Source organism: Pongo abelii, chromosome X, assembly GCF_028885655.2.
Source record: "Pongo abelii isolate AG06213 chromosome X, NHGRI_mPonAbe1-v2.0_pri, whole genome shotgun sequence".
Taxonomy (NCBI): Eukaryota; Metazoa; Chordata; class Mammalia; order Primates; family Hominidae; genus Pongo; species Pongo abelii.
In genome coordinates, this window is record NC_072008.2 from 51,039,154 (window position 1) to 51,064,446 (window position 25,293).

Consider the following 25,293-nt stretch of genomic DNA (forward strand, 5'->3'; position numbering starts at 1 on the left):
TTTGGAAGAGGAGACTATCTAATGACTCCCAGACCCTTCTAATCCTGAAGATTTTAGTAAAAACAATAAAGGGTCATGAATGCTGCACACTAATGTATATTGCAGTAACTAGTATCACCCTTCTGGAGAACAGATTTCAGGTGATATCTGAAAGAAAAGAAAAAAGAGGGGTTACTAACTTTGGCTTTGTTGAATGATGAAATTAAAGCAGGGCTACCTGGCCTTAAGTCTTTCAATAGTTAAAAACTAATCTTGGGGCTTTTTAATTAATTTAAGAAGTCATAACCATTATACAAGAAAGTAGAAGAAAAAAAAAAGATGTGTGGTTCCCATATGGTTCAGTAATAATCACAACCAGTCTATGACTACCTTAAAGAGTCTGATGAAATATGTGAAGGGAGAAAAAAAGGGGCCCTGTGAAAGTTGTATGGGTTGGGATGGCGGTTGATGAAGATATTATGGGGCCAGAGAGAGAAATCAAGAGCACATTTTGTACTTTACAAAACCAAGTTTTGTTTTGTACACCCTGAGGTAGGTATCTTATACTTATGTAAAATACCAGCCAGTGCATCAACATAAATTTGTAAAGTACCCAATAATGATTTATAGTCAATGCTTACTGAACTAGAACACTTCAACTGGAGCTATTTAACTTTTTTTAACTTCTGAAATATAATTAAATTGGTACACATTGAATTAACAGTACCGTGATCCTTCAGAGAATGATGTGTTACCCGCTGAATTAGCCTGTCTGGGTAGTAAATCATGTTGTTGTCTAACATGCTAGATGAGCATATCTCACTCAATCAGAGAGCTTGGCAAATTATAGACAGAACTCATTTACAAAATACACATGGGAAACTACAATCACTATGAAATTAAGAGAAGAAATAGAAGAGAAGGAGGAGGTTGGGGGAGGGATGTTCTGCAGGATGCAGCATTTTAAAGAGGCTTTCTTAGCACAGAAGACAAGGAAGCTTTGCACTCAAAAAACTGTCCCTCCAACTACCCAACCACCCTCCATCATTCTCTCTCTGACACACACACACACACACACACACACACACACACACACTACAATTCAGTCTCTAGATTCACAATCTCTAGATTGTGTGGTGAGGTATCTATCTATTTACCTACCTACCTATTTATCTACCTAGCATAGTAATACATGTTAAGGACAAGGAAGAGAGGAGATCAGAAGTAATAAATATTAAGGAAGTCAGATCGCAGATAAGGGATGTAATGAAATTTCTTTTTAATATTGTTCCTCATTTGGCTCCCAGTATATATATGTAGGAATATGTATATAAATGTGTATATATATATATATATATGTGTATGTGTCTATAAATATATATAAATATATGTGTGTGCATATATATATACACATATATATCTCATAATGATATATGTTAGATAACAACATCTTTATATATATCATATATATATACATATATATATGATATATATGTATATATATATAAAACCATGGATAACAACACTTGTTTTCTGGCCCTGACAGTACCTGGGAACAAATGTACAAAACTATTGGGCAATAAACAGAAATGAATTAATAGCCTAAGAAAGAAAGAATTTAGAGCCAGATTTAGAAAGAGGAGATTCATACAAACTCAAAAAGAAGAAATCTCAAGTCTTTCAGAAGTTCCTAAAGCCTAGCTCTACTTGTTAAATGCTCTATGGAACAGATTTGGGGTTAAAAGCCTAATCCAGCAGTTTATGTCTGTGGGCCCTGCCCTCAAGGAGCATATCCCATGAAGTATATAAAACAAGCATGCCCAGCTCGTTAGAAAGAACATGGTGAGCACCAGATGGAAGATGGGGTAGAATGGGACCAGAAGGAAAGGTAATTTCTGATGGGCTTCAAGGAACAGGTAAGATTTAGTCAGGTAGCTGGGACTAGAAATGCATTTTAAGAAACCATGATAACAAGTCACTGGGCATATTCAGAAAATTATTGTCACATTTGAGGCTGACTGTGTATGGCAGTGATTATGGGTATGTGCTCTGGAGATAGCCTTTCTGGGTTAAAATCCTAGCTCTACCATTTACTAACTGTGAGACTCTGGGTAAACCATTTGGATTTCCATATGCCTCATTTTCTTTCTCTATAAAATGGGGAAGAATAATAGAAACTTATATAGTTGCCATATGGATTAAATAATACATGTAAAATCATTTAGAACAGTAGCATCCAATAAGTGCTGAATAAATATTAGCTATTTTTTAAAATGTGGATGAAGTGCAAAGGAAGTATCCATGATTTCAGCCTACAGGGGAAGATAGGAGCCATATTTCTGGAGAACTTCGGATGCCAGACCTGAGGGGTTTGAACTTAAATCAAGATGAAGCAAGTTTTTAATAATAGAGTATCATAAAGGCAGATCAGTAGGTGTCAGTTTGTGGTAGGAGATATAGAACAACTCTTGCTATCTGACAATACAAAGGGCTGGCTGATGAGATAATGTTCTCCATCAATGGAAGCATTCAAAAGAACAGTCTGACCAACCAAATTCAAGGGTGTTATTAATGGCACTCAGGCAGCAGGTTAGTGTTGGTCAGCTTGGATGGCCTGCCTCTAAGATTCCTTTCAACTATAAGTTAATTTAGGATAAAGACTCTAGGACCAATATGGAAGAAAGATTTTTTCAAGGCACTGCTGGGAGCATGGAGCTATAGCGACAATTCAAGTGAAAGAGAACAGTACAGAGAGTGGAAATGGTGGGAGGTGGGGAGACACTGGGAAGATTTCTGGTCTAGAATATTAGAGGTGGAAAGGATGGAGTTCTGGTCTAGAATGTTGGAGGTTGAAGGAATGGTAGGGCTAGGATTTTAACCCACCTCTGAGACAAACCAGTCAGTCCAGCTTCCTCATTGTATAGAAAGGAAAACTAAAATTCTTGGATAGAAGAAGTGTCTTATAAGATAAATTTAACAGGAGTGATCTTAGAAGCAGGGAAGCCAGCCAGGAATCCAGAAACCAGACATAAAGTAATAAGAGCTTGGAAGAGGGTAGGAGTAGCAGGAATTGAAAAGAAGCGGGTGGATATGAGGGTTATTGTAAAGGAAGCAAGACTGACAGAATGTGGGATATGGGATGAGTAAGCAATGACTCCATGATTTTAATGCTAGCTGAGTGGGCAGTGGGGAAGCCAAGGAAAGAGCCCGTTTTACAAGCGGAAGATAAGTTCCATTTTAGACATACTGGGGTATGAGGTAAAAAAAAATATTCCTGTGGATACTATCAGACAGTGGAAAAGATTAAGACTAGAGATTCAGGAGTTATGAGATCTCATCGTTGCTTTCTTGAGGAAAAGAGGAGAGGGGGAAAGGATGGGGGGAGGGAGAATAGGGAAAGAAGAAACAGAAAAGAGTGTGGGGGGAGGGGCTGAGCGCTGAGCCTTGAGGAATATCCACAGGATGGAGATAAGAGAGGCAGTCGATTCACAGAGGAGAATGGAGAAACAGCAAGAGAAGATGCAGAAACAAGAGAGTTCAGTATTACAGGAGCTATACTGGCAGCAGAGTTTGGAGAAGGTCAAGTCTGAATGGTTTGGAAACAATGCCAATGACTAGCAATACTAAGGACTGTTTAAATAATTAAATACAATATGGCTGTTAAAAAATAGAGATAACCTTCTGTATGCTTGATAGGGAAAGACCTCTAGGATATGTAAGTGAAAAAAGCGAAGCGCAAAAGATTGTTTTAGTATGCTACCTTTTGTATAAAAGGCAAAATAAAGAATCTATATTGACATTTGCTTGTGTATGTATAGAGAGGCTCTGAAAAGACACACAGAAATATCTAAGCACAGTGGCAGGTAGTGGTGAAACTGGACAGATGAGAGACAAGGATGATTGGGAAACTGTTCTCCGCCTTTTCATACTAACTAGCTTTTAAACCACATAACTACTTTACCTATTCAACAAATTATTGATAAACAATAATTGTATAGAGAAAACAAGGATGATGAAAACAGTGAAAAGGCCAGTATATTTGGCCTTCAGGAAGACCTCATTGGAAGCCAGATTGGAGAGGATTCAGCAAGACAGGCAGTGAGGAAACAGAGACACTGAGCATGCACATATATGAGCATATACAACATGCCTACATATAATGTATCTTTGGAAGGATGTCTTTGGAAGAGTACACAAGGAACTGGTAACAGTGATTGCCACTGAGAAGGGAAATAAGGTGGTTTAGGGACATGAATGAAGAAAGATGTACCCATTTATATAGTTTTTAAAATTCTGTTCCATGAACATTTATCATCTATCCCCAAAATAAACATTTAAACAAATAAATTGTGCTAGAAGAGAAGGAAGGAGGGGAGAGGGAGAGAGGGAGGCCACCCCTCACTTAAAAAAAATTCATTGACAGAGAGGGCAGTAAGAAGGGTAGGTTTGTAGGGGCCGAGAGGGTCAAGTCTGTTTTTTTGTTTATTGCTTGCTGCCCTTCTAGTTTGGGAGGCAACCAGAGCATGGGAAAGAACAGGCACTCTAAAATCAGATAAACTGGATTTTGAATACCAGCTCTGCCAGTTACTGGTCCAATGAATTCTGGAAAGTTACTTCCCTCTTAGCCTCAATTTCTGCATCTTGGAATAGGGACACTACTAAGTACCTCTTCGTGCATTATATTATTTCATCCTTGGAGTCTAATCTGTGTTTTTTAACAAGCTTCCCAGCAAAGTTGTAAAATGACTGATCTGTGAAACCCACCTTTTTCCAATGCTATGAAACACAGAATATAGTCATCATAGTTAACAGTGGTATTAAAAAGACAATATGAAACACAGAAAGGGGCTTTGGGGCTGAAGTAAAATTTTAAGGTATAGTAGGACAAGCATAGGATTTGGGGTCAGGTAGAGTTGGGTTCAAATCACAGCTCTACCACTTACTGGCTTGGTTACTTGGAGAACATTACTTTGCCCCTCTGAACCTCATTATTTTCATCTGTAAAACAGGAATACTACTACTTAATTTACAGTAAGTAGAGATGAGAAGATTAGAGAGTATGCATATAAAATTCCCAGAACAAAATATGCATCTAATTAATGGTAACTCTGATGATCACCAGCCCGGAGTTAGGGTTCCCAAGCACATAAAAACAGCAATGCGAATTTTCTACTGTGCATTTCCATTCCCTTGACCCTCCGAAGCAGGCCTGAAAACATAAAAGCACACCAGCTATCCCTTTGATTTTTCAAGCACCTATGAGGTCACCCAAAGAATTCCCTCCTGCCCTTTGAACCTTCAAGTCATTCTCAAATGATTTACTGGCTGCCTGGCCTCCAAATGACCATGCTAGCAGCCATGTCCTTCCTATCTGAGGCTCTGTCCCTTTGATAACAACAGTGCCTCTGATGGGGTTTACCATTCCCACACTCTACGAGCCTGCTTCTAAGACAAAATTTTCAATCTTGGAAGGACTTAATACAAACAACAGTAAGGAGGAAGCTAACATTCTCTGCTTCTCTCACCAATGCCTGCAAGGGCTGGATCATCTCCTCTCTAAGGCTTTCTCAGTTTGTTTGTACTCCTTTCATACTTATTGTGATTGTGCTAAGGACAAACACTTCCTAGGGCCCCTTTCGAGGCCTGTTCCTAAAGTCATTCCAGTGGGTGAACTCTCCAACAGTACCCTGGACAGGAACAAACTAAGAGAAGCCCTATAGTGTGTCTTTTAAACTGTCACAGTACTACTACTGTGAATTTCAACCTGTTTCCTTTAGTGCCCTTACATAACCTAATTGACTGCCACAGAGACAGTTAACCACCAATGAGATTAGACCCCATTTGGAAGGAAGACAGAGTGAGTTCCCTTTGGCCCTTCTCAGCATTCTCAGCTTTGAGTAAAATAGGGAGAATAGCAATATCATGGTCAAATAATAAGGACACTTAAGACACTGGGTATAAATACCAGACAGTGACTCACATCCAAGGCCAGTCAGACACAACACGTTAGAGCTTGCTTAAGAAAAAGTGAAAACACACACATACACATTCACACATACACACACAGAGTGTGTTCACCCAAAGCTACTGCCTCTCAGCTAAAGCAATGAAACACTTGAGTTTTACTGAAGACAAACACTACACCCACCTTAAACACATAGCAACAAGTGGGATGGCTGTTGTTTTAAGAGTCTCACAGCAACACGTCCCAACACCATAGGAAATGCTGCAATCATCAGCCAGCCGGCCTCTCCCACATGCAAACCTCGGAACACAGCTTACACACAGGAACTCTAGCAGCAGCATGAAATTCAACTGTTATAAACCAAACTTCAGGCAGCCTGGGGACAAGCAGGTAGTCAACCCCATCCTCTACTGCTCCTTCTCATCCTGGGTTGCCTCTGGGATCCTTCTCAACTTTTGTCCCCACCAATATTTTCTTCTAAGTGTTCCCTCTGCCTCTAGTTCCCATGTGTGTGTCATTCAAGGCTCACCCCACTTAGGTGGGGTGTCACACAAAGTTTGGGAAACTTGGCCAGTACATCCAAATCATCTGGTCATATTCTCTAGTTTAGGCTTGGAAGTGGAAAGGGGAAAGATTACCAATCACTGAGTAAAAAATTTTTGCTTGACTCTTCTTACATATTATCTAAACCAGCAAACCATGATGGAGAGTCTACTCTGTGCTGACTATGGAAAATATATAGAAGATACAACCATTGTCGTCTAGAAGATCTTGATCCAGCAAACCAAACACAAGACAACCAAAGTACCCAAAGACGGCTACTGGAAAATCAGAACTCTGGCATTTCAAAGGGGAGTTTCTGATTGCTTCCACCAGGAGCAATCAGAGATGATGCCCTAGAGGCTTAGAGGTAGGGCTTGAAGGTTAGGTCCTATGGAGAGGGCCAGAGAAGTGAGAAGTCCTTCCAAGGATGCAGTGTGAAGTCTAGCCACTGGAAAGAACATCATGGTGAGAAAATTGGAGGCCAGAATTTCCCAGGTGGGTTTGGGGAACAGAGAGGTAACCGTTCTGCCTGAAAACCTGGGGCCTGGAAGGATTGCTAAGACTAGAGCCAGATGGAGAATGGTCTGTAATACCAGGCAAAAGTAGTCTGGGCTCTATTCTACAGGCAGCAGGGAACCATTAAATAATTTTAAGGGAGGGAGGAGGGGATGATCAAAGGGAAAGAAACCATTGAAGAGGCCACTACAGTAGTGTAGTTATTCCAGAATGAGGCTTCTTCCTGCCTGTCCCAGCTCTTGCAAGATCCTCCTTCAAAGCTGCCCTTTCCCATCTGAGCTCACTATCTCAGAGCTCATTACTATGCATCTCTTTTGAGTTGAGAGATATATCAATGACGTTTCTTATTCTGAATGAGGGTCCTAATGTATTGAAGTTGGGTCAAGGGCTTGAAAAAAAACAGAAGCTTCATCTGAATCTCCCAGTTTAGATGAAACGGAAGTATGACACATTATTTCCATTGCTGCAACAGAATCAGCTAGCTTGATCCCTGGGGTCACTGGTCTCCTCTAAGATGCCAACGTGGTGGGGAAAGGAGGGAAGGGGAGAGGGAGAGGGAGGGAGGGAGGGAGGGAACGAGAGAGAGACAAAGGAGAGAGAGAGAACGTACTGCCAGCATGGGGCAAAACCCGATTGTCAAGTGCTTTTCTGGGGCCTGTTCCAGATCACTGTCACTTATAGACTTAGACTAAAGTTCAGCCTTAAATTAGGGCTCCAAGCTAGGGGATGGGAGATGGAAAGGCCCCACCTGGGTCTTAGCAGTGGGAATTTACTCTCCCTGATCCTTAATTATTTTGGCTTTTATTAGTGGCTAGATGGGGAGAGGGATGTAACCTGAACCCTAATGCAGCTGAGAAGGGCTAAGAGCCAAAACCCTCTTTAAGCAGATACAGTATGTGCAAGGTCTGGGCAGGTTTCAGCACACTGCACTTTTCTTCAGCCAAAGGCACGGGAAAAACACGCAAATTACATCTTGAGCCCCTTACTTCCAGAAAAGGAGAGTATCACCCTCCCACCAGGGCTCACACAACACAGGGAAGTTAGCAAGCAGGCGCTTGTAAAAATCAGAGCACTTGGGCAATCTTTTACACAAAAATCTCCCCAGCAGCTACAGATTCAAATCAATTTCAAATATAAATTACAAGCTATTTCATGTTGTTAGAGAGAGGAGCTAGGTAAAGGAACCCATGTGGTCATTAGCCTTTTAGCAAGAAGTGAGTTTAGTCTACAAGAAGGTAGGGAAGGAGTTAATTTAGACCAGGTTCCATGGCATAAGCATCTTTACAACATTCGGATTTTCAGTTCTTCACCATGTAGAAAATCAGGTGATGTTGCACAAAAGTGGCAACGGAAAGGCAATCCAAGAAGGATAAAGGGGGTGTGGGGAGGGCTGGACTGGTCCTAATATTGTCAAGTCTATCTGCACATAAAAGGAATCTTTCCTGGGAATTTCATGTAAGTATAAAGGACACCAGTGCTAGGGTTTGGGGTCAGATAATCACGTCAATTTGCAAAAGTCTCTTAATAATAAAGCAATATTTCCCAACCACATTTGCAACAAACAAAATTGTGAAGTAAATCCCTATTTACCCTTTATTTTAGTGTGGTGAAGACACCACTGTAGGCAATGAAATCATTCTTGAAAGTTTAACAATGCTTATTAAAAAGTCAAATTTAAGAACCAATACTACTATAGAACATTAACAATGATATTTATGGATTAATAATACTACACTATGGGAAGAGTGTAAAACTGCTAACAACAAGAATGCAACACAGACTTGAAACTGGTGCTTTGAGGTTTGCCTTACCAAGCCACCACATTTTGTTTTTCATATAGAGAAAACAGTCCTTAAACATCTTGGCAAGTTAACTGAGGTTTTTTAACAGCCTCAAACCATTTTAACATTCCAGTCTGAAGTTCAGCCTTTTGACAGCTTCTTCTATTTTGTTTGTTTGTTTGTTTGCTATTTGGACTTTCCTATCAATTCAAGTTCTAAGTTATACAAAATGAACTTTAGCCAGTAACACCTCAGTTGACAAAGCATCCCACAGATTGGAGGAGAGAGCAAGACAAAGCTATGGCCAGGAAAGCCCATTAAATAACAATGCAGGTCTGTTCTACCATCTTTGGGGCATAAGACTGTGTGGCAATTAACTCGTTTCCAAAACAACCAGTAGATTAGTAAATTGTCTGTGTTGATCATTATGTTCCTAAAATAATGCTTTGTTGTTTTAACTGATCAGTGGCTTTAAATAAACATGCTCCCCAACTGCCTAGGGACTTTTTGATTGGCCTACAGACACTTCAGTCTCAGAAGATCTAAAACTGAACTAAACCTGGTTGGTCTTCCCAATTCCCATAATCTCTCAGAGCCTTCTAGATTTTAAATATTAGATTAATCCCTGACTCCTACCTCTTCTTCATTTCTTCAACGGTATGCATTATCACTAACCTCTGGCCACTCCCTAATGTATGACAAGTCAGCAAATTGCCAAGATGGGCTGATTCCTTCAAAATGACTTTGCCTATCTATTGTTCAGTTCAGGTCTTTCCTCATGGAAACAATTATGTGACTGGTACCGTGCTAGGTGCTTTATTCTTGAGATCAGATGAGATCGGACATGTTCAGGGTGGTATGACCTTAGACTAGGTGCCTTATTCTTAATACACTGATTATCCAAACAACAAAATGGCTACCTACTTCCAACTTGCATCCATTCTATAGCCCAGTTTTCTGGGGTATTCAGAATACCTGGCTCAAATCCATTCACCTTTATATCCCACTAGTCTGCAAGAATCAAGAAGATCTCCACTGACTCACTTATGTAGCCATCCACACAAGAAATATGACATTGGGCAAGTTACCTAATCTTTCTTCAATTTCCTCATGTGTAAAATGGAGTTAATAAATTAGCTAACATGGTGAAACCCCATCTCTACTAAAAATACAAAAATTAGCTGGGTGTGGTGGCACATGCCTGTAGTCCCAGCTACTTGGGAGGCTGAGGTAGGAGAATCGCTTGAACCCGGGAGGCGGAGGTTGCAGTGAGCCGAGATCACGCCACTGCACTCCAGCCTGGCAACAGAGTGAGACTCCGTCTCAAAAAATAAAATAAAAGAGCTAATATGTGTTAAGTTAGAAAACTAGTGCCCAGAATATGCACTATAAAGTATTTGTTAGAAAACAAATAAAAGTGACATCTATGGAGCTCTGTGCTGGTTTCATTGGCCATAGGAAGAATAGCTCAGCTCCTAGAACACGCACTCAATAAAATTTAATGAATGAATTCATAAGTGGATAAACGAACAAACACTACATGCTCTGCCCTTATGCTGTTAGTCAACACACTGTGGAGTGAACAAACTGGTCTCAGTCTTCTGTCTGTGTCTTTAGGACATGCAGTGCTTGTACTAACTGGAATCAACGTTCTTCTTCCTCCCAGGCCTACCGACCTAAATCCTGTATTATCCCTCAAGGACTAGCTCCAATTCTTCCTTTTTCCACAAAACATCCAGCTACATCAGCCCACAATGAAATCTCTTCCCACTGAATAAATGATGCTCTTAGATCCTACCCCACAGTTTCAGTACTTAAAGCTTTTTGTTTCCTGGGCTTGTAGTAATGCAGCTCTTCAACAAAACTGTCATCTCTTTTGAGAATCCAGGAACCAGGTCTTCTATGGTGGCTAACTCTTGTATTCTCTAGTTTAGGGTTAGGCACTTTACAAAGTGCTCAACAAATCTGTGTTGACTGGTTGTTTGGTTAGTTGATCAGCTGATTGATTGATTGATTGGACGCCTAATTGAGAGCTCTTAAGATGTTAGCCTTTCAAAGTGCTGGCTGTTAAGACATTAGCAGAAATCATGGCTGGTCTTCCAACTTTTTGCAGTAGCAGACATTACACTAAAGGTGCCCTGCCATTTCACACAATTCCCAATGATTAGATAACTTCATACACTTCAATTTTTAGGCTCAAAATTTTCTTAAGAGAATTCCTGTTTAATAAGGGACACCTGTGGAATGCGCTTGCTTGCTTTCTTAAATCACATATACTGCTAATAGTAATATGAAATAAATGATAAAATGAATCTCTCTCCCTACTGGACAACAGTGCAGGTTGTATTACTCTCATTTCGCAAATATGGCAATTGAGATACAGAGATGAAAATGACTTCCCAGGGTCACACAAATGAAGAGTGGCAGAGTTAGGACTAAACTTTAGGCTTTCTGAATACTGACCCAGTCCCCTTACCTTGATTTGAGATTTAAAACAAAACAAAGACCTTCCTTTGACCCTGACCTCTGAGGAACAGATACTCACAACATTATCAGTTTCTGCATCAAATTTCATTTCCCTCATTTCCCTCCCTCCGTCCGTCCCCCAACACCCCATTCTTATCCAGTTCTCTTTTATTTCTCTGTCTTTCACCTGTGTAAACACGCTATTTTAGAAAGAGCATGGGATTTGAAGTTGGACAGAAGTAAATTTGAATGTCAGCTGTCCCACTTACTATATGACTTAGAGTCTTTCACTTAACTTCTCCTGAGTCTCGGTTCTTCATCTGCACAATGGAGACATTAATATCTGGCCTCAAAGAGTTACTGTAAAAGTTAAATGAAAATACATGTAAAACACCTAGAAAATAGCAGTATTTGCTATACAGTGGTCCACTACCTCTCCGATCCCACCATGTCTAGGCTTTGACCACCTTTGGGTTCAAGAGGTTACCAAACTCAATGAGGCACAGCCACACAACTGAAGTATCCAAATCCTTGCCTGGTCTACTTTTGCTTGTTGTCTTGATCCTTCCTGATTGCCAATTTAAGTTAATACAGAGCTCCAAACTCTGTCAAGTCCTCTAAAGAATGTGAGAGTCAAGCCTGATACTTACCCCCTGAAGCTTCAAGATGTCATCACTCACACTCTCAGTCAGAGTAAGATGCCATCCAAAGCTGCCTACCTGTAGAATTTTTCAGAGTGGCTTTTACTTATATCAAACTCAAACAGAAAGAAATGGAAAACAGCAAGGCAGCCCAACAAAGACAAGGCTTTAGCTTGTCATCCTCTCATAAGTAAAGATGGGGCTACAGCCATGAGACTCTAACTCCTTTCCAGAATAACTAGTCAAACCAGCTTTACTTCTAGCTCTACCTCATCTCACCTCCAACCCCCTCCCCGAAACGAAAAATCAGTTTCTTATGGACCGTGAAAGGCAGTATAGGAGAACCATTGAAAACTTCCCTGCCAGAGGTTCAGGAAGAAAGAGAGAAGACCATACAGCTAGGAAACTGTTGAGTGGCATTAGGGTGGGGGACAGAAGACACCACAAAGGGGCTGTTCGTAACTGGGCTTAACCCTTGATCCTGTCAAATTAGTCCCACCTCCCGCATTCCTCACAGATGTAACATTAAAAGACTTGAGTGAAAGTTAACAGACCATGTCCTCCCTGAGAACATACCAGGAAACAGCCACTTCTAGAAAGATAGGAAGTAGGAGTGTGGAGAAAAGCAATGCACTCCAAGAGCTGCCTGCTGTCAGTCAGCCTTCACACTTCCACAGCCTAGACCAAGTAAGGATCCTGGCGTCCTTAGCAACCCTTCAGTAAAGCAAGAACTTGTCCCATGGAGGGTATGAGAAGAAACAGGAGGGTGTGGAGAGCCAAAGTAACATGCCATGATTATTCAGCAAGTTGATAAAAGAATATAAGGAATGTGACAGAGATTCTGTCCATCACTGAAACAGGATAGAGAGAGATGCAGTGTGAGGAAATTTCCCTCTGATTCTGTTATGATTTGCTGAGTGTTTTCAAACCTATCAACCTCAACTCTGTGAGCTTCTCTCTCCCTCTTCCCTACCCACCCCCCACCCCCGCCAACACTGGAAGTATGGCTGAGCCAAGAGGGACAAAGCTGGTACAGCAGACTAGAAGGGCTCACTGTGACCAAAAAAGAAAAAAAAGTTGGGTTTTGGACAGAGGGCAGTGCAGTCAATGAATGAACAAAGGGGCAATGGCACTTGAATGAGACAGTCCAAAATGTAGGCCTCAAGCAACTGGTGCTCTTGGGTGGGGGATGGGAACCAAAGACTTGACATGAAAGAAGGACAGCCGAGATGCATGGAAAATGTGTCTCTGTTGCTACTAGGCAGTACTTGTGTTGTGATATGGTACAGTCATAGATTCACAGTAAAAGAGGAGGATGTGGATGTGAAGTCAAAAGGGAGAGGTTAGAGCTCACTTCGAGAGATCAAGTGATCTTGACTTTTGCAACTTCAGTGCATGGCCAGGATGGCTATCTGACCAAGCAAACATGCCAGTGTGATGTGAGGAAGAATGGGTCATCCACTGCAACACTAATGCGTAAGACAATTTTTCCACTTGGCCTATTTACACTGGATAGGGCAAAGAGGTATAAGGAGACAAACCTCTACCCCTTCCCAGTCCTTGGAATACAATCTTTAGCCAGAAAAAATAGTCTCAACTTATTCATTAATGATTTTATTGAATTATGTGTGAAGGGAGTATATTTCAGGGAGCACCAGGAGACAAAATTTTGGCTCCATAGAAGCTGAGTGAAGGTGATCTTGATACCGACATAACCAATATAAAAAGGTTACTTGCTGATTACAAGATAACCCTCAGGGAAACCTGGAATTCCGTTTCAGAGGGAAATGTAACCATGCACACACATCTGGTCCCAGCATCAAAGGTATGAACACCTTGGGCACTAATGGTAGTGGAATCCCAAACTCCCCCAGAACTGTGTAACAGAGCTATCTAGAGCACTTTTTGTTCCTAACTTATGAATGCATTGTTTCCCAAGAATACCTTCTATAAATAAGCAGCTTGGAGCTTTGAATTCTGTTTCCTGTAGATAGGACATTATAAATGATGGTTAGGTTGTATAATTTAATCAATGATACACTATGGATTAAATAGGCTTCTCCAGAACTGTTCTGAACGTAACCATTATAAATAACATTGTGTCAGTGAAGATACGTTTCCTAGACCTCTACACTCTCTTCCTCAGACCCCTTACCCTTCAGTAATAATATAGATTAAGCCCCACTCCAATCCACTCCCTGATCAAGGCTTTAGTAGTAACGAAAGATATTTTTCCAGCTCAGATGACAACTGGTAAATGTGGGGAGATGGGGAGAAAGAGGCTGTGGATGCAAGACCTCCAACAGGAGTCACTCTTGTGTGTATTCCAGGTACAGACAGAAGAACCCAGAGTTGAAGGATGGCAGCAACAGCAGGGGCTTTTCCAATCAGTGTCAGTGGCAGTATGCAGGGAAATAGATATCTGATAGTGGATAGGGACAGAGACTGCTATCTCTATATTCCTACATAGGGGCTCTGTAAATTGAGGAGTGTATGGCACATATGGTTAGCATCTTCAATCTTGGAGACAACTATTCTTTCCAGAAGGGGAAAAAATTAAGTTCAGAGAGGTAAAAAGGAAATAAAAAAGATCTGGAATTCTGACTTTGACACTATTCATTAAATGCCATTTCCTTCTTCTATTATACAAATTCCTTCTCTGTAACTTAATAATCTCTTTGTTTAAACATACATGTTCCTTGAAGTCAGGGCTTATATCTTCTCTCTCATCTCCCCTACAATGCCTTTACCAAGGCTGGCCAGGGCTAGGGGCAGAAGCAATTCTAAATAAATAGTAGGAGATGAAATGTGTCCCTCCTAAATCTATTATGTGGCTGTCCCAGATGCCTTCATAGAGACCTTAGGCAGGTATGGCTTAATAGCAGCACAGCTACTTCCATTAAAAGATTTTGACACAGGGCTTTGGTATGACATGGCCGCCAGAAAGAGCCAAAGTGATCTTCAGCTGTATTTTTTTAAAGAATGTTCATACTCAACTGTGGTCAGATTCTCCTCAGTTACAGTATTCAGCTGTGGGATCCATAACTTAAGAGGAACATGGACAAGCTGAAGTGCATCATGAGTGGGAGGAGGAAACAGGAGGAGAGGCTGGAATCTACATCCCATAAGGAACAGCTGAAAGAGCTAGGGCTCTGCTAGGAAAGTGAAACAAGATGATATAATATTTGCCTTCAGATATCCCAAGGGCTGTCCCAAGACAGAGGAAGCACCCTTGTTCTGTGTGATGCTATCCAGAGGATACAGCTAGGACCCATGGATGATAGCTAAAAGGAAAACGATTGCAGCTTAACAAAGGAAAAGCTGTCCACAGTCAAAACTTTCCAACAACAGAATGGATAGGCTTAGAAGGGAATGAGCTCCCCTGTGACTACTGTAGAACAAGCTCAGGGACACTGCACAGGAGGCTCACGAAATGGTTAAGATTAGACTAGGTGACTTCTAAAAGGCTCTCTTCACTCTGAGATTCTTTGATTCTAGGTCTCTACCAAGAACAGAATTACCCTGGGAGCCCTGAGTTAAGTCTGCCCCTTGGTGCTTGAGGGGTAGAGGGGCAGGCAGTGAGAGCAGCCCTTCCCATAATCCCTGCTGTTCTTCATTAACTTTTCTCAGATGGGTCAGCATCTTTTTTCCCCTAGTTCTAAAGAAGTCTAACTATAAAAGCCATGATGTTCCCTCCAGATAATCATCCATAACCTCCAATCTCAAGTCTAAGTCTCTCTTTTTTCTTTAAAGAAATTCCTGGGGAGGGGGTTGGGGAGGGCAAGGGGGGAAATCATTTTAATTTTTTTAAGGGACAATGGAGTTGAATTATTTTCTTTGTGTGAAGTTTTGGAGAGGGAAAATCCTCTAATAGGCTTGACCTTTTTTAACTTCAGCAAGCATACATGTGGCTCTCAATGGGGTACCAGGTGTATTATGAAAACCCAGCAGGGCCAAAAGTAGTATCGACTCAAAGCTCAGCCAAGGGTTACCAGCCATACCACCCACCCTTCTTGCTCCACCTCCCTCCAACCTTCTTTGTATCTCTCTGATGGATTTCTAATCCATGCCTCAAAATGCCCTCTACTTTCTGGGAGAGGGCAGCAGCTGGGAAACTGAGGTAATGGACATCTTTGGTGATTCTAGAGGCAGAAATGAGGAGGGGATTCATGTAGGTAACCAGGCTGGACTAAGCTCCAAAGATGCACACCCCATGAAGGTCCCTTTGTGAGTGCCAGGCACTGGTCTGTAACACAGCTCAAAAGATTTCACAGGAACTCTCATTGTTCATATAATACCACCTCTGCACCCAACAAGAATTCAAAATCACAGCCAAATTTACTTCCAGCCACAAGACAACCTCAGTCTGAGTTCATCCAGATCCTCTTGAAGTCTCAACTGCCTCTCTGCGTGCTTCTAGAAATAAGGTCAGACTAGGAATGGGATACAGACTAAAACAACTTAATGAGCATGCCCTGCCACTGTCCTAGGCTAAGGATGGCAAACACTATTAGAGTTTGCCTAATTCATTGTCACATCATCTGTGATAGTAGAGATGGGGCAGTTATGCCTAGGCCACACTCTGCAAATAGAGACTTGGGTCTGGAGAGTGTAAAATTATATAGCAATATCAGAGCACATCAAGTGGATGGGAGTAAAGCTTCTTTCTCCTCCAGGTTACTCCCCTATCCCACTCTGTTTTGTTCCAGGGCAGTAACTAGCCCCACTTGCTTCACTATGCCAGATAGAAACATCTACCATAAATGAGCCAAGAAAAGGGAAATTATGTAGCATGAGCCTACATATCATTAGACACATCTGATTAGAAGAGAATCCCCATTCCATCCAGACAGTACTCCTGAGTCAATGAGGTAGTGTAACATGTTAACCAAAGGAATCAGTAATGCCAATGTCATGGGCCCTATTCCTTTATGGGTCATGTATCTTTTACTTGTTACCATGATCTCACTCGAAACACCACAATATAGGGAAACATCATAAACTATCCCTTATTATTTAGGATAATCAATCGTATTTTATTTTTTGGAGGTGGGGTCACACTATGTTGCCCAATCATGGTACACTGCAGCCTGGAATTCCTGGGCTCTAGGGATTCCTCTTACCTAAGCCTCCTGAGTAGCTGGGACTACAGGTGCAAGACACCACATCCAGCAATAGTATTAAAAAAATTTCTCTTTCTTTGCCACTTGACTGTCGGGGGGTACTATACAAGTGTCCATAAATCAGGCAGTTGAATTCCCCATATTCAGGGAAATCATAGGAACCAGCAGGAATTGATGATTTCCCCAACTTGATCGTTTCCTGGTCCAAAGGGTCTCCCATGACAATTATGAACTAGACTTTCCCACTGCATACCCTCTTCTCCCACTAATCACGACTTTCTCAAATTCCCCCACTCCCCAGATATCTCCACTTGTGCCACAAGATATCTCTGAGCACATATGCAGCGCCATCCCTGATGCAAACCGCTTCTGGTTTTTTTTCCACAAAGGAGGTTCTCTGCCATTTTCCACCATGCTTCCTGCACCTTACCTCTGTCTCTCCCTGACCTGAGATCATCACAAGTGATTTGGAGTCATCAAAATAGTCCTTTCCTACTCTGAGCCCAGACTCCATCAGAGTGTACCTACAACCCAGTCCTCACCAAGTATGGAATTACAGGCTGGCATGGAAAGGGACACTGCATTAGAAGGCTAATAAGACTAGATACATCCCTGAAAGTTATTGCCCTGTGCTCCTTCACAAACCACAGTACTAACAGAAGAATCGGAAACTCTCTTAGTGGGACTGCCACTGACTCTCCGTACGATAGACATAGGTAAGCCACTGAATACATCAGTCTCGGTTTTTCCATCAGTTTCTCCACAATCTTTCCTGACTGCCTCACAGTGTAGCTGCAAGAGAGTAATGAAATAAAGGATGAGGAAGCACATTGTAAATAGTAACACTGTATGCAAATGAAGCGAAGCTTTATTTTCCTCACTCTGCAGCAACACTTCTGAGAAGAGAGCCAGAGCTAGCATAAAAGATTAGCTATTTGGCCAGGCGCGGTGGCTCACGCCTGTAATCCCAGCACTTTGGGAGGCTGAGGCGGGCAGACTGTTTGAAGGAGTTTGAGACCAGTCTGGGCAACATGGTGAAATACAAAAACACAAAAATACAAAAAATCTGCCAAGCGTGGTGGCGTGTGCCTGTAGTCCCAGCTACTTGGGAGGCTGAGGTGGGAGGGTTGCTTGAGCTTGGGAGGCGCAGGATGCAGTGAGCCGAGCTGGCACCACTGTACTCCAGCCTAAGCAACAGAGTGAGACCCTGTCTCAAAAACAAACAGACAAAAACATGGCTACTAGATTGTCATAGCATCATTTAAAGACCACCCACTTGAATGTCATTTTAGACATGGGGATGCCTAGACCCAGGTAGGGCAAGTGATATACCTAGCATTCCAGAACTAGAGAGTGGCCGAAAAAGGATTAGAACCCAAGTTTTTAATCTGCCAACCCAATTATCTTTCTATTCCATTCAACCCATCCCAACCAGTGTGTACAGACTAAGAAGGCTGTTTTCAAGGAGAAAGCTGTATTGTTCTGAATCATAAAAGGAAATAAAATTAAGGCTGAAAAATGAAGAGGGAATTAATGAAATATGCCAAAACAGTGTCTTGTCAAGAGAAACACAATACAGGCAATCAATGTGCTTAAAAAAATACTATGGTCCCTTTATATACCGTTGAAGCCAACCCAGTTATAACTGACTTTTACTGTTAAGAACTAGGGTATTTGGGAGGAATGGGAGAAATAATTTTACCCCTTGCATATTTAAATGCATGTCATAATGAGCCTTCATATAATAGGGGTCAACTGTACATTCAGTGGAAAGGGAATCATTAAAAGGCACCCTGCCTCTCAACACACGAAGCACTTCCTCTACAGCTTGGCCAAGGAAACCCTCATCTACCCTCAAATAATCCCCCAGCCGGACCACAAATTGCTGGCTTCCCCATACTTAGTAACACCCCCTGCCATGCTCTCACTGGCTCACAAAATAATCCAGGACCACAGCAGCAAGCACTCTCTGGGGTGCTTCTCAAGATGGGTCAGCTCTGGGCAGAGCTGAAAAATGACCTCTCCAAGGCAGGTTGTCTAGGCAGACTGTGGCAATTCTGTGGGCGGTGTGAGGAGAAAAAGAAAGGGAGGAACTGCCGGACCATGGAGGGCTGCATATCCCATTGTGACCTTGGTGGAAAGAGTGGGGAAGAGGAGGAGCTTGATTAGAAGAAATTCCTGAAGGCCAGGATTCCCCTCACCAAAGGAGTTGAGTGTTTTTGTTATAAAAAAAAAAAAAAAAAGCATGTAACTTTCTCCAGAGAACACTGGAGGGAGACTGCCTCAGGAGGGGTTGTGACGGTGGATGACAAACGCATCTCAGGCTGGTTAAAGTACATGACAAGTATGGGGGAAAGGGTGCTGGATGAAGATCTGGGCTAGTTTGGGGAGGCTAATGATCAGAGGGGTCCCTGCCAGCCCCCCAAATGTTGCCTCAGCATACCTCAGACTCCTCAATCTGATTGGTACACCCATGGCAACACTCCAGGGTTGCTAAGAGTGTGGGCCCCAAAGCCTGAAGGATCCCATACACTGGAAGTCAACCACAGGCTCCAATGCAAGGCGAATGCCGCACAGGTTATTGTGGGTGTGTGATGCAGGGAACGTTTACTGAACCCTCTGCTGAGATGTGACCAATGTTGAACTCCACCCCCCCGCAAAAAAAAGTGATATTTGTTCCCTGCTGAAAAGACACATCTTTCTATCTCCAGCCTGAATCCACATCTACAACTTCAACTGTCATTAAGCGGGTTGGAAGGGGGAGGGCTTTTCGGATTTGAAGATTTAAGAGAAACAACAAAAAAGTGGAATAAAGTTCGTGAAGTCCGTTCACTTGGCAATCTGGCACCTCAAGGTGAGTCGTCCCACAAGTCACTTTTCCTGATAACAGCTCCAGCTGCCCCTACCCCTCGCCCTCACCCCTACGGGGGAGGCTCGCTTTGGGGGTTCTGGAGCACTCAGGAGAGCTCCTCTCTCCTGTCCTCAGCTGCAACTTGGCTTCCAGCAGATCACAGACTCCTAAAACAAACAAACCCTGGCAGCGGCAGCGGCGGCGGCGGCGGCGGCGGCAGCGGCAGCGGCAGCAACAGCAACAGCAGCGGCTCCAGCACAGCTGCGCTCCATGGCGCAAAAGTTTCCTCCGCACTTCTCAACGTGCAGGAAATCTCGCCGGCGCTGGGGCAGGACTCTGGAGGGAGGGAGAGGCCGAGCCGAACCGGCGGCAACAACGCCCCAAGAGCTGAATGGATGTGTGCGCGTCCGGCCGTGGGAAGTGAGGCTGGCAAAAGCCACCAATGCCTCATCTCCGTTCCCACACCAGCCCCTAGCCCTGCAACCTGCCTGGGAGGGACGGCCCGCCGGTCGATAGAGGGGACAACGCTGCCAAGAGAGCTGCCAAGCCGCGATGACTGTCCCTTCAGTCCTTCACTGTCCCGTAGGGACGCAGGGGCCTCCAAGGAGAAATCCCCAACGGCCTCCACTTCCTCCAGCCCAAACTGAGGGAAGTAGCCGCCCCGACGTGGGGGGAGCAAGGGCTGCCCCAGCGCCCTCGAGAGTGTGTCTGCGCGCAAGGTTCTAGCCGGGGGCCAGTTGTGCTCCCAGCTCGTGTTCCAGCCACCCTTAGGGGATGTCTGCACCTGGACTGGTGGCAAGACCCCTCCGTGCCGCTCAGAGGGTCTTTCGCTCCCAGCCCTAAGTTTCAAAGTTGGCCTGAGGGCCCCGTCCAGCGGCAGCCTTCGCACCCGCTTGTCCATTCAAAGTTAGGCGCCGTTAGGACATGAGCCGCCAGTTCTTACCTTAGACACTGTGAGCGGCTCGCAGTGTTCCAGACCCCCCTTAAGGGTGAAGCCCCAGGGTGCCCCCCCTTGCAGCTGCACAGGGACGTATTGGAAGGACCCAGGCCGGTTCTCCATCCTCGGCAGGGCTAAGGCGCCGCCGGGCTCCTTTTCCGAGGGGGCTACGTTGCCTCCGCCCCCAGCAGCTCCGCCACCATCGCCCTCCAGCTCTACGCCACCCCGCACCGCCCTGCTCCGCCTACTCTCCCGGCTGGAGACGCTCAGGCAGCGAGCGAGCGCAAGGAGGAAATGACACGGAGCTGGAGAAAGGGGGAGAGAGGGGGGAAAAGGAGAAGGGAAAAAAAGAAAAGAAAAGAAAGAAGGAGAGGCGGAGGGATAGCGCGTAATGGACAAGAAAACGGAGCAATGGGGAGGGGCAGTCACTGGGACCTCGCCTATAGGATCGCTGGGGAGTGGGAGCGAGGCGAGGCCTCACATCAATTGTTACATTGTTTCATTCAAGCAGGGCCCCTCTTTGGTCCTCCTCTTTACTGCCGGGTTCCCCGCCCCTCCAGCCAGCCCAGGCGAGAGGAGGTGAAAGTCGTTAGTGTGGACGGCCCGCGTGGCTGAGTGGGCTGAAACGCTGGTTTCCTGATTAGCGCGTTCATGTTTCTCTGACTGCCTTTTTCTTCTGAAGGTCCCGAGAACGGAGACCTGGGAGGGTTAAAAGGCTGCTAATTTGTGGACCTTGCCTAGAGGGGTGGAAAGCAAAGCCAGCAGGCCAGCGGACACAGTGAGGCTGTGTGTGTAGGCTGCTCTGTGTGTACGCGCTAGGTGTGTGGGGTCATTATGAAACATTGCCCCAGAGCATAGTTTAAATAAAGAAGCACTTTGAGGATGCCCCCTGCTCGGGTTCCCCCGCACCCTGGTTCAGTGTTGGTGTCTATGGCTAGCACTGTGCCTGTGTATGTTCCAGTCATCTGGAGTTCCTGGCACGGCCTTGCACTTGCCCCACTGAGATGAGCAAGCCAGCAATCAGCAAACTTTATGACTAGCAGTATTGTCTCTAAACAAACCTACAGGAAAGAGCATCCATTGATAAGCTGGCCAATTAATAATGTTGTGCCTTTGGGAAGAATCAGCTTTTAGACTGGGTCCAGAACATCTCTGCACATCTGTTCAAGCTTGACCTTGTAGTTTCTGAGCTGGGCTTTTATAACAGACCAAACAGCCACAATAATAGTCCTGAAAAGCGAATTTGTTACTGAATCTTGTGCTGATTTCTCTGCCTTCACTTGGACAGGTTATCTTCTCTCTTTGAGGTGTTTTCTCTGGAGCCACATGCGGGCAGTGAATTTTTAAAGGGCCTCGCACTAGCGGAGACAGTGTTGACAACTCAGTTGTGACTCAACAGGATGTTCCCACTCTGTCTCGCCTGTTCAGTCTCTTCCCCTGTTCTTGTGCAGCGTCTTCTTCATGGCCAACAAACACACTGCGGCCCCTTCCTTCACAGCCAGCTTTCTGCGGTCAAGGTTTCCACTCTCTACTTCTACTTCCTCACCTGTCACTGCCTCTTCAACACACAGCAGCCTGCGGTGTGCTGCAGCAGGCCACTGAAATGTCTCTCAAAGTCACCCCCCTCCATCAATCCTTTTTTCTCAGCACCCCCCTGGACTGTCTGCATATATGATGCTGCCCTGACTTTGCTTTAATAAAATGACAATTTAGGTGTTTATAGCCTGCCTTTTTAAACTCCTTAGAGATGATGCACATGGGAAACCATCCTCGATCTTCTAGGCTTTTAGGCCTACAAAGACCGTCTTGATCATGTTTATTGTTTTATATTTTCCTTACTTGAAAGCAGAAAATTTGATAAAATGGCAACTCAACTTGTTGATTCTTACTTGTGTTAACCTATGTTATAACATTCATTTGCCCTGCCCCACCTTGAAACTCAGCATTTTTTTTCTTTTTCGGATAATATTTCTATGATTGTAACTTGGTAGAATCCAGCGTGTTTCAGTCCCGGCATATCTGTAAAGTTCAGTTCACAGGATATATAGTCATCACTCAAGGACTATTAGAATTATGTGTCTAGACTAGAGGAAAGACGTTTGGAAGCAGTAGACACACATCTGAGCCGTGGCCTTGTCACTAACTAGATGGGTGACCTTGGGCAAATCACTGAGCTAACTCTTTTCAGTCTCCTGTTCTTCTTCTGTAAACTTTAGCTAATAAGCCCTGACTTTCCTACCTCCCAGGACTGTTGAGAGACTAAGATGAAATAATACATATGAAAACACTTTGGTAAGGAGAAAGTAAAAATCCTCTCACAACCTTATTATGAAAGCAAGCACTGAGCTAGTCTTTAACTAACCTATTTTCATTCCAAGCCTTACTCTACAATGATGTCTTGTTGCACTCTTCAGTTTATCCTTTTCATCATTACAGCAGAACATAAATTACCTAGCCCCTTGTACAAACAGTGCATAAGTAGTAGATATTCTGAACATAAGGTGGCTAGATTATCTTGCTTCTTTATTGATAAAAATCAGTGCTGCTAGCAGGCATCTCATTCTTCTTTGGAAGTATACAGTTAGTGGGAGCATGATTGCATGGTGGAAAGGGTACAAGGTAGAACTTGAGATGCCCAGATTCTAAGCTAGTTCTGCCATTAATTCACTGTGGATATTAAGCATGTCACCCCCACTCTCTGTAAATTGAAGGGGTTGAGCGACTTGATTTCTTAAGTTCCTCTACAGTTTACAAATTCTATGACTACTTCCTGGCAAGTGCCTAAACGTAGTATATGTGCAAACAAAGTCTTGATAGAGTTGAACCAAGTAAAAAGAAAGCAATGGAGAACATTCGAGGGGTATATTACTCTGTGTGTGTGTGTGTGTGTGTGTAAGTGTGCATGCACAAGCTGGAGCTATCAGACAGATGATAAATTCATTCTAAAGTATGTTAAATTGCCTGTGGGGAAAAGGTGGAAAGTCCACTAGGCAGGTAGAAATAGGAAACTGCATGTCAAGGAAGAGGTGGTGATTGATAATACACATTTGGATGATAACTGAAGCCATTATTTGCAGTATATAATCTCACCCAGAGAAATTAGAATCTCACCCAGAAAGTAGAATCCTGGATTATGCTAATATTTAAAATATGCTAATATTCAAAGGTCAGGAAGGATAACAAAAGACCCACAAGGGAGTAGACACAGGAGGTGGGCAAAAGGCCAACCAGGGAGAGATAAATTAAAACCAGGCTAGGTACTTCCACCTCATTAAACATTCAGGAGTCTTGTATTCATTCAAAATCTATTGAGAAGTTTACATTTTTGGAAGAAGGAAAACTGAAATAGCAGTCCTTCTCTGAACTTTTTTTTAAAACTTCCTTAGCTGAACCTTTTTTTAAACTCAAATTTGAATACAATTTTCCTCATCGCAGTGCCTCTAGCTTTTTTGTTTTTGTTATCATTTTTAAAAATTTTTATTTTTCCCTCCACTGTGGGATCTAATCTAGCTCCTTTTTGAATGAGGAACCTTTTGAGATTCTAGAGAAACCTATGCACTCTCTCCCTCTGAAAGCTACACATGTTCACACAATGCTATATATAGTTTGGGCTGAGATTATAGACCCTAGCTTCAGAATCCTTGCTCTAGGCTGGGTGTGGTGACTCACGCCTGTAATCCCAGCACTTTGGGAGGCCTAGGCGGGTGGATGAGGTCAGGAGTTGGAGACCAGCTGGCCAACATGGCGAAAATCCTTCTCCACTAAAAAAAAAATACAAAAATTAGCCGGGCGTGGTGACACGCGCCTGTACTTCCAGCTACTTGGGGAGGCTGAGGCAGGAGAATCACTTGAACCCGGGAGGTGGAGGTTGCAGTGAGCTGAGATTGTGCCACTGCACTCCAGCCTGGGCAACAGAGTGATACTCTATCTCAAAAACAGAAACGAAAATATCCTTGCTCTAGAAAAAGACAGATTTGTTCTTTTTGTGTGTGTGGTAAAAGCAAAAAAAAAACACAAACAAAACAAAAGAAACACACATATCATGAAGTCTACCCTCGTAACAAATTTTTCATTGTACAGAACAGTATTTATAATTTTGTGTACATTGTTGTACACCAGATCTCTAGAACTTCTTCATATTGCATGATTGAATTTATCTAAATTGAATAAGAACTCTCGCCTCACACCCAGCCTGTTGGTGACCACCATTCTACTTTCTGCTTCTATGAGTCTGACTACTTTAGATACCTTATATAAGTGAAATCATGTAGCATTTGTCTTTCTGTGACTGCCTTATTTCACTTAGCATAATTTCCTCCGGGTTTATGCATGTTATTTCATATGACAGGATTTCCTTCTTTTTTTAAAGGCTGAATAATATTCAATTTCATATAAAAAATACACATTTTTTCTTTATTCATTCATCTGTCAATGAGCATTTCTTCCAGCTTTATTGAGGTATATTTGAAAAATAAAATTGTATATTTTTAA

General features: G+C 43.2%; 1 protein-coding gene across 5 annotated transcripts in view; it reads right to left on the bottom strand.

Annotated features, from left to right (window-relative positions):
- SHROOM4 (shroom family member 4) overlaps positions 1-21,240 on the bottom strand; it is a 233,814-nt gene extending 212,574 nt beyond the window's left edge. For 3 of the 5 annotated variants that reach the window (XR_008518059.2, XR_653408.4, XM_009234854.4), the window contains exon 1: positions 20,809-21,240. Coding sequence is in view for 1 of the 5 variants with exons in the window: in XM_009234854.4 (XP_009233129.3) it covers positions 20,809-20,925 (117 nt within the window). In the remaining 4 variants the exon portion in view is untranslated. The remainder of the gene's footprint in view (positions 1-20,808) is intronic. The other 2 variants (XM_054544557.1, XM_054544558.2) reach the window with 2 other exon arrangements.
- Between the last annotated feature and the right edge of the window lie 4,053 nt (positions 21,241-25,293).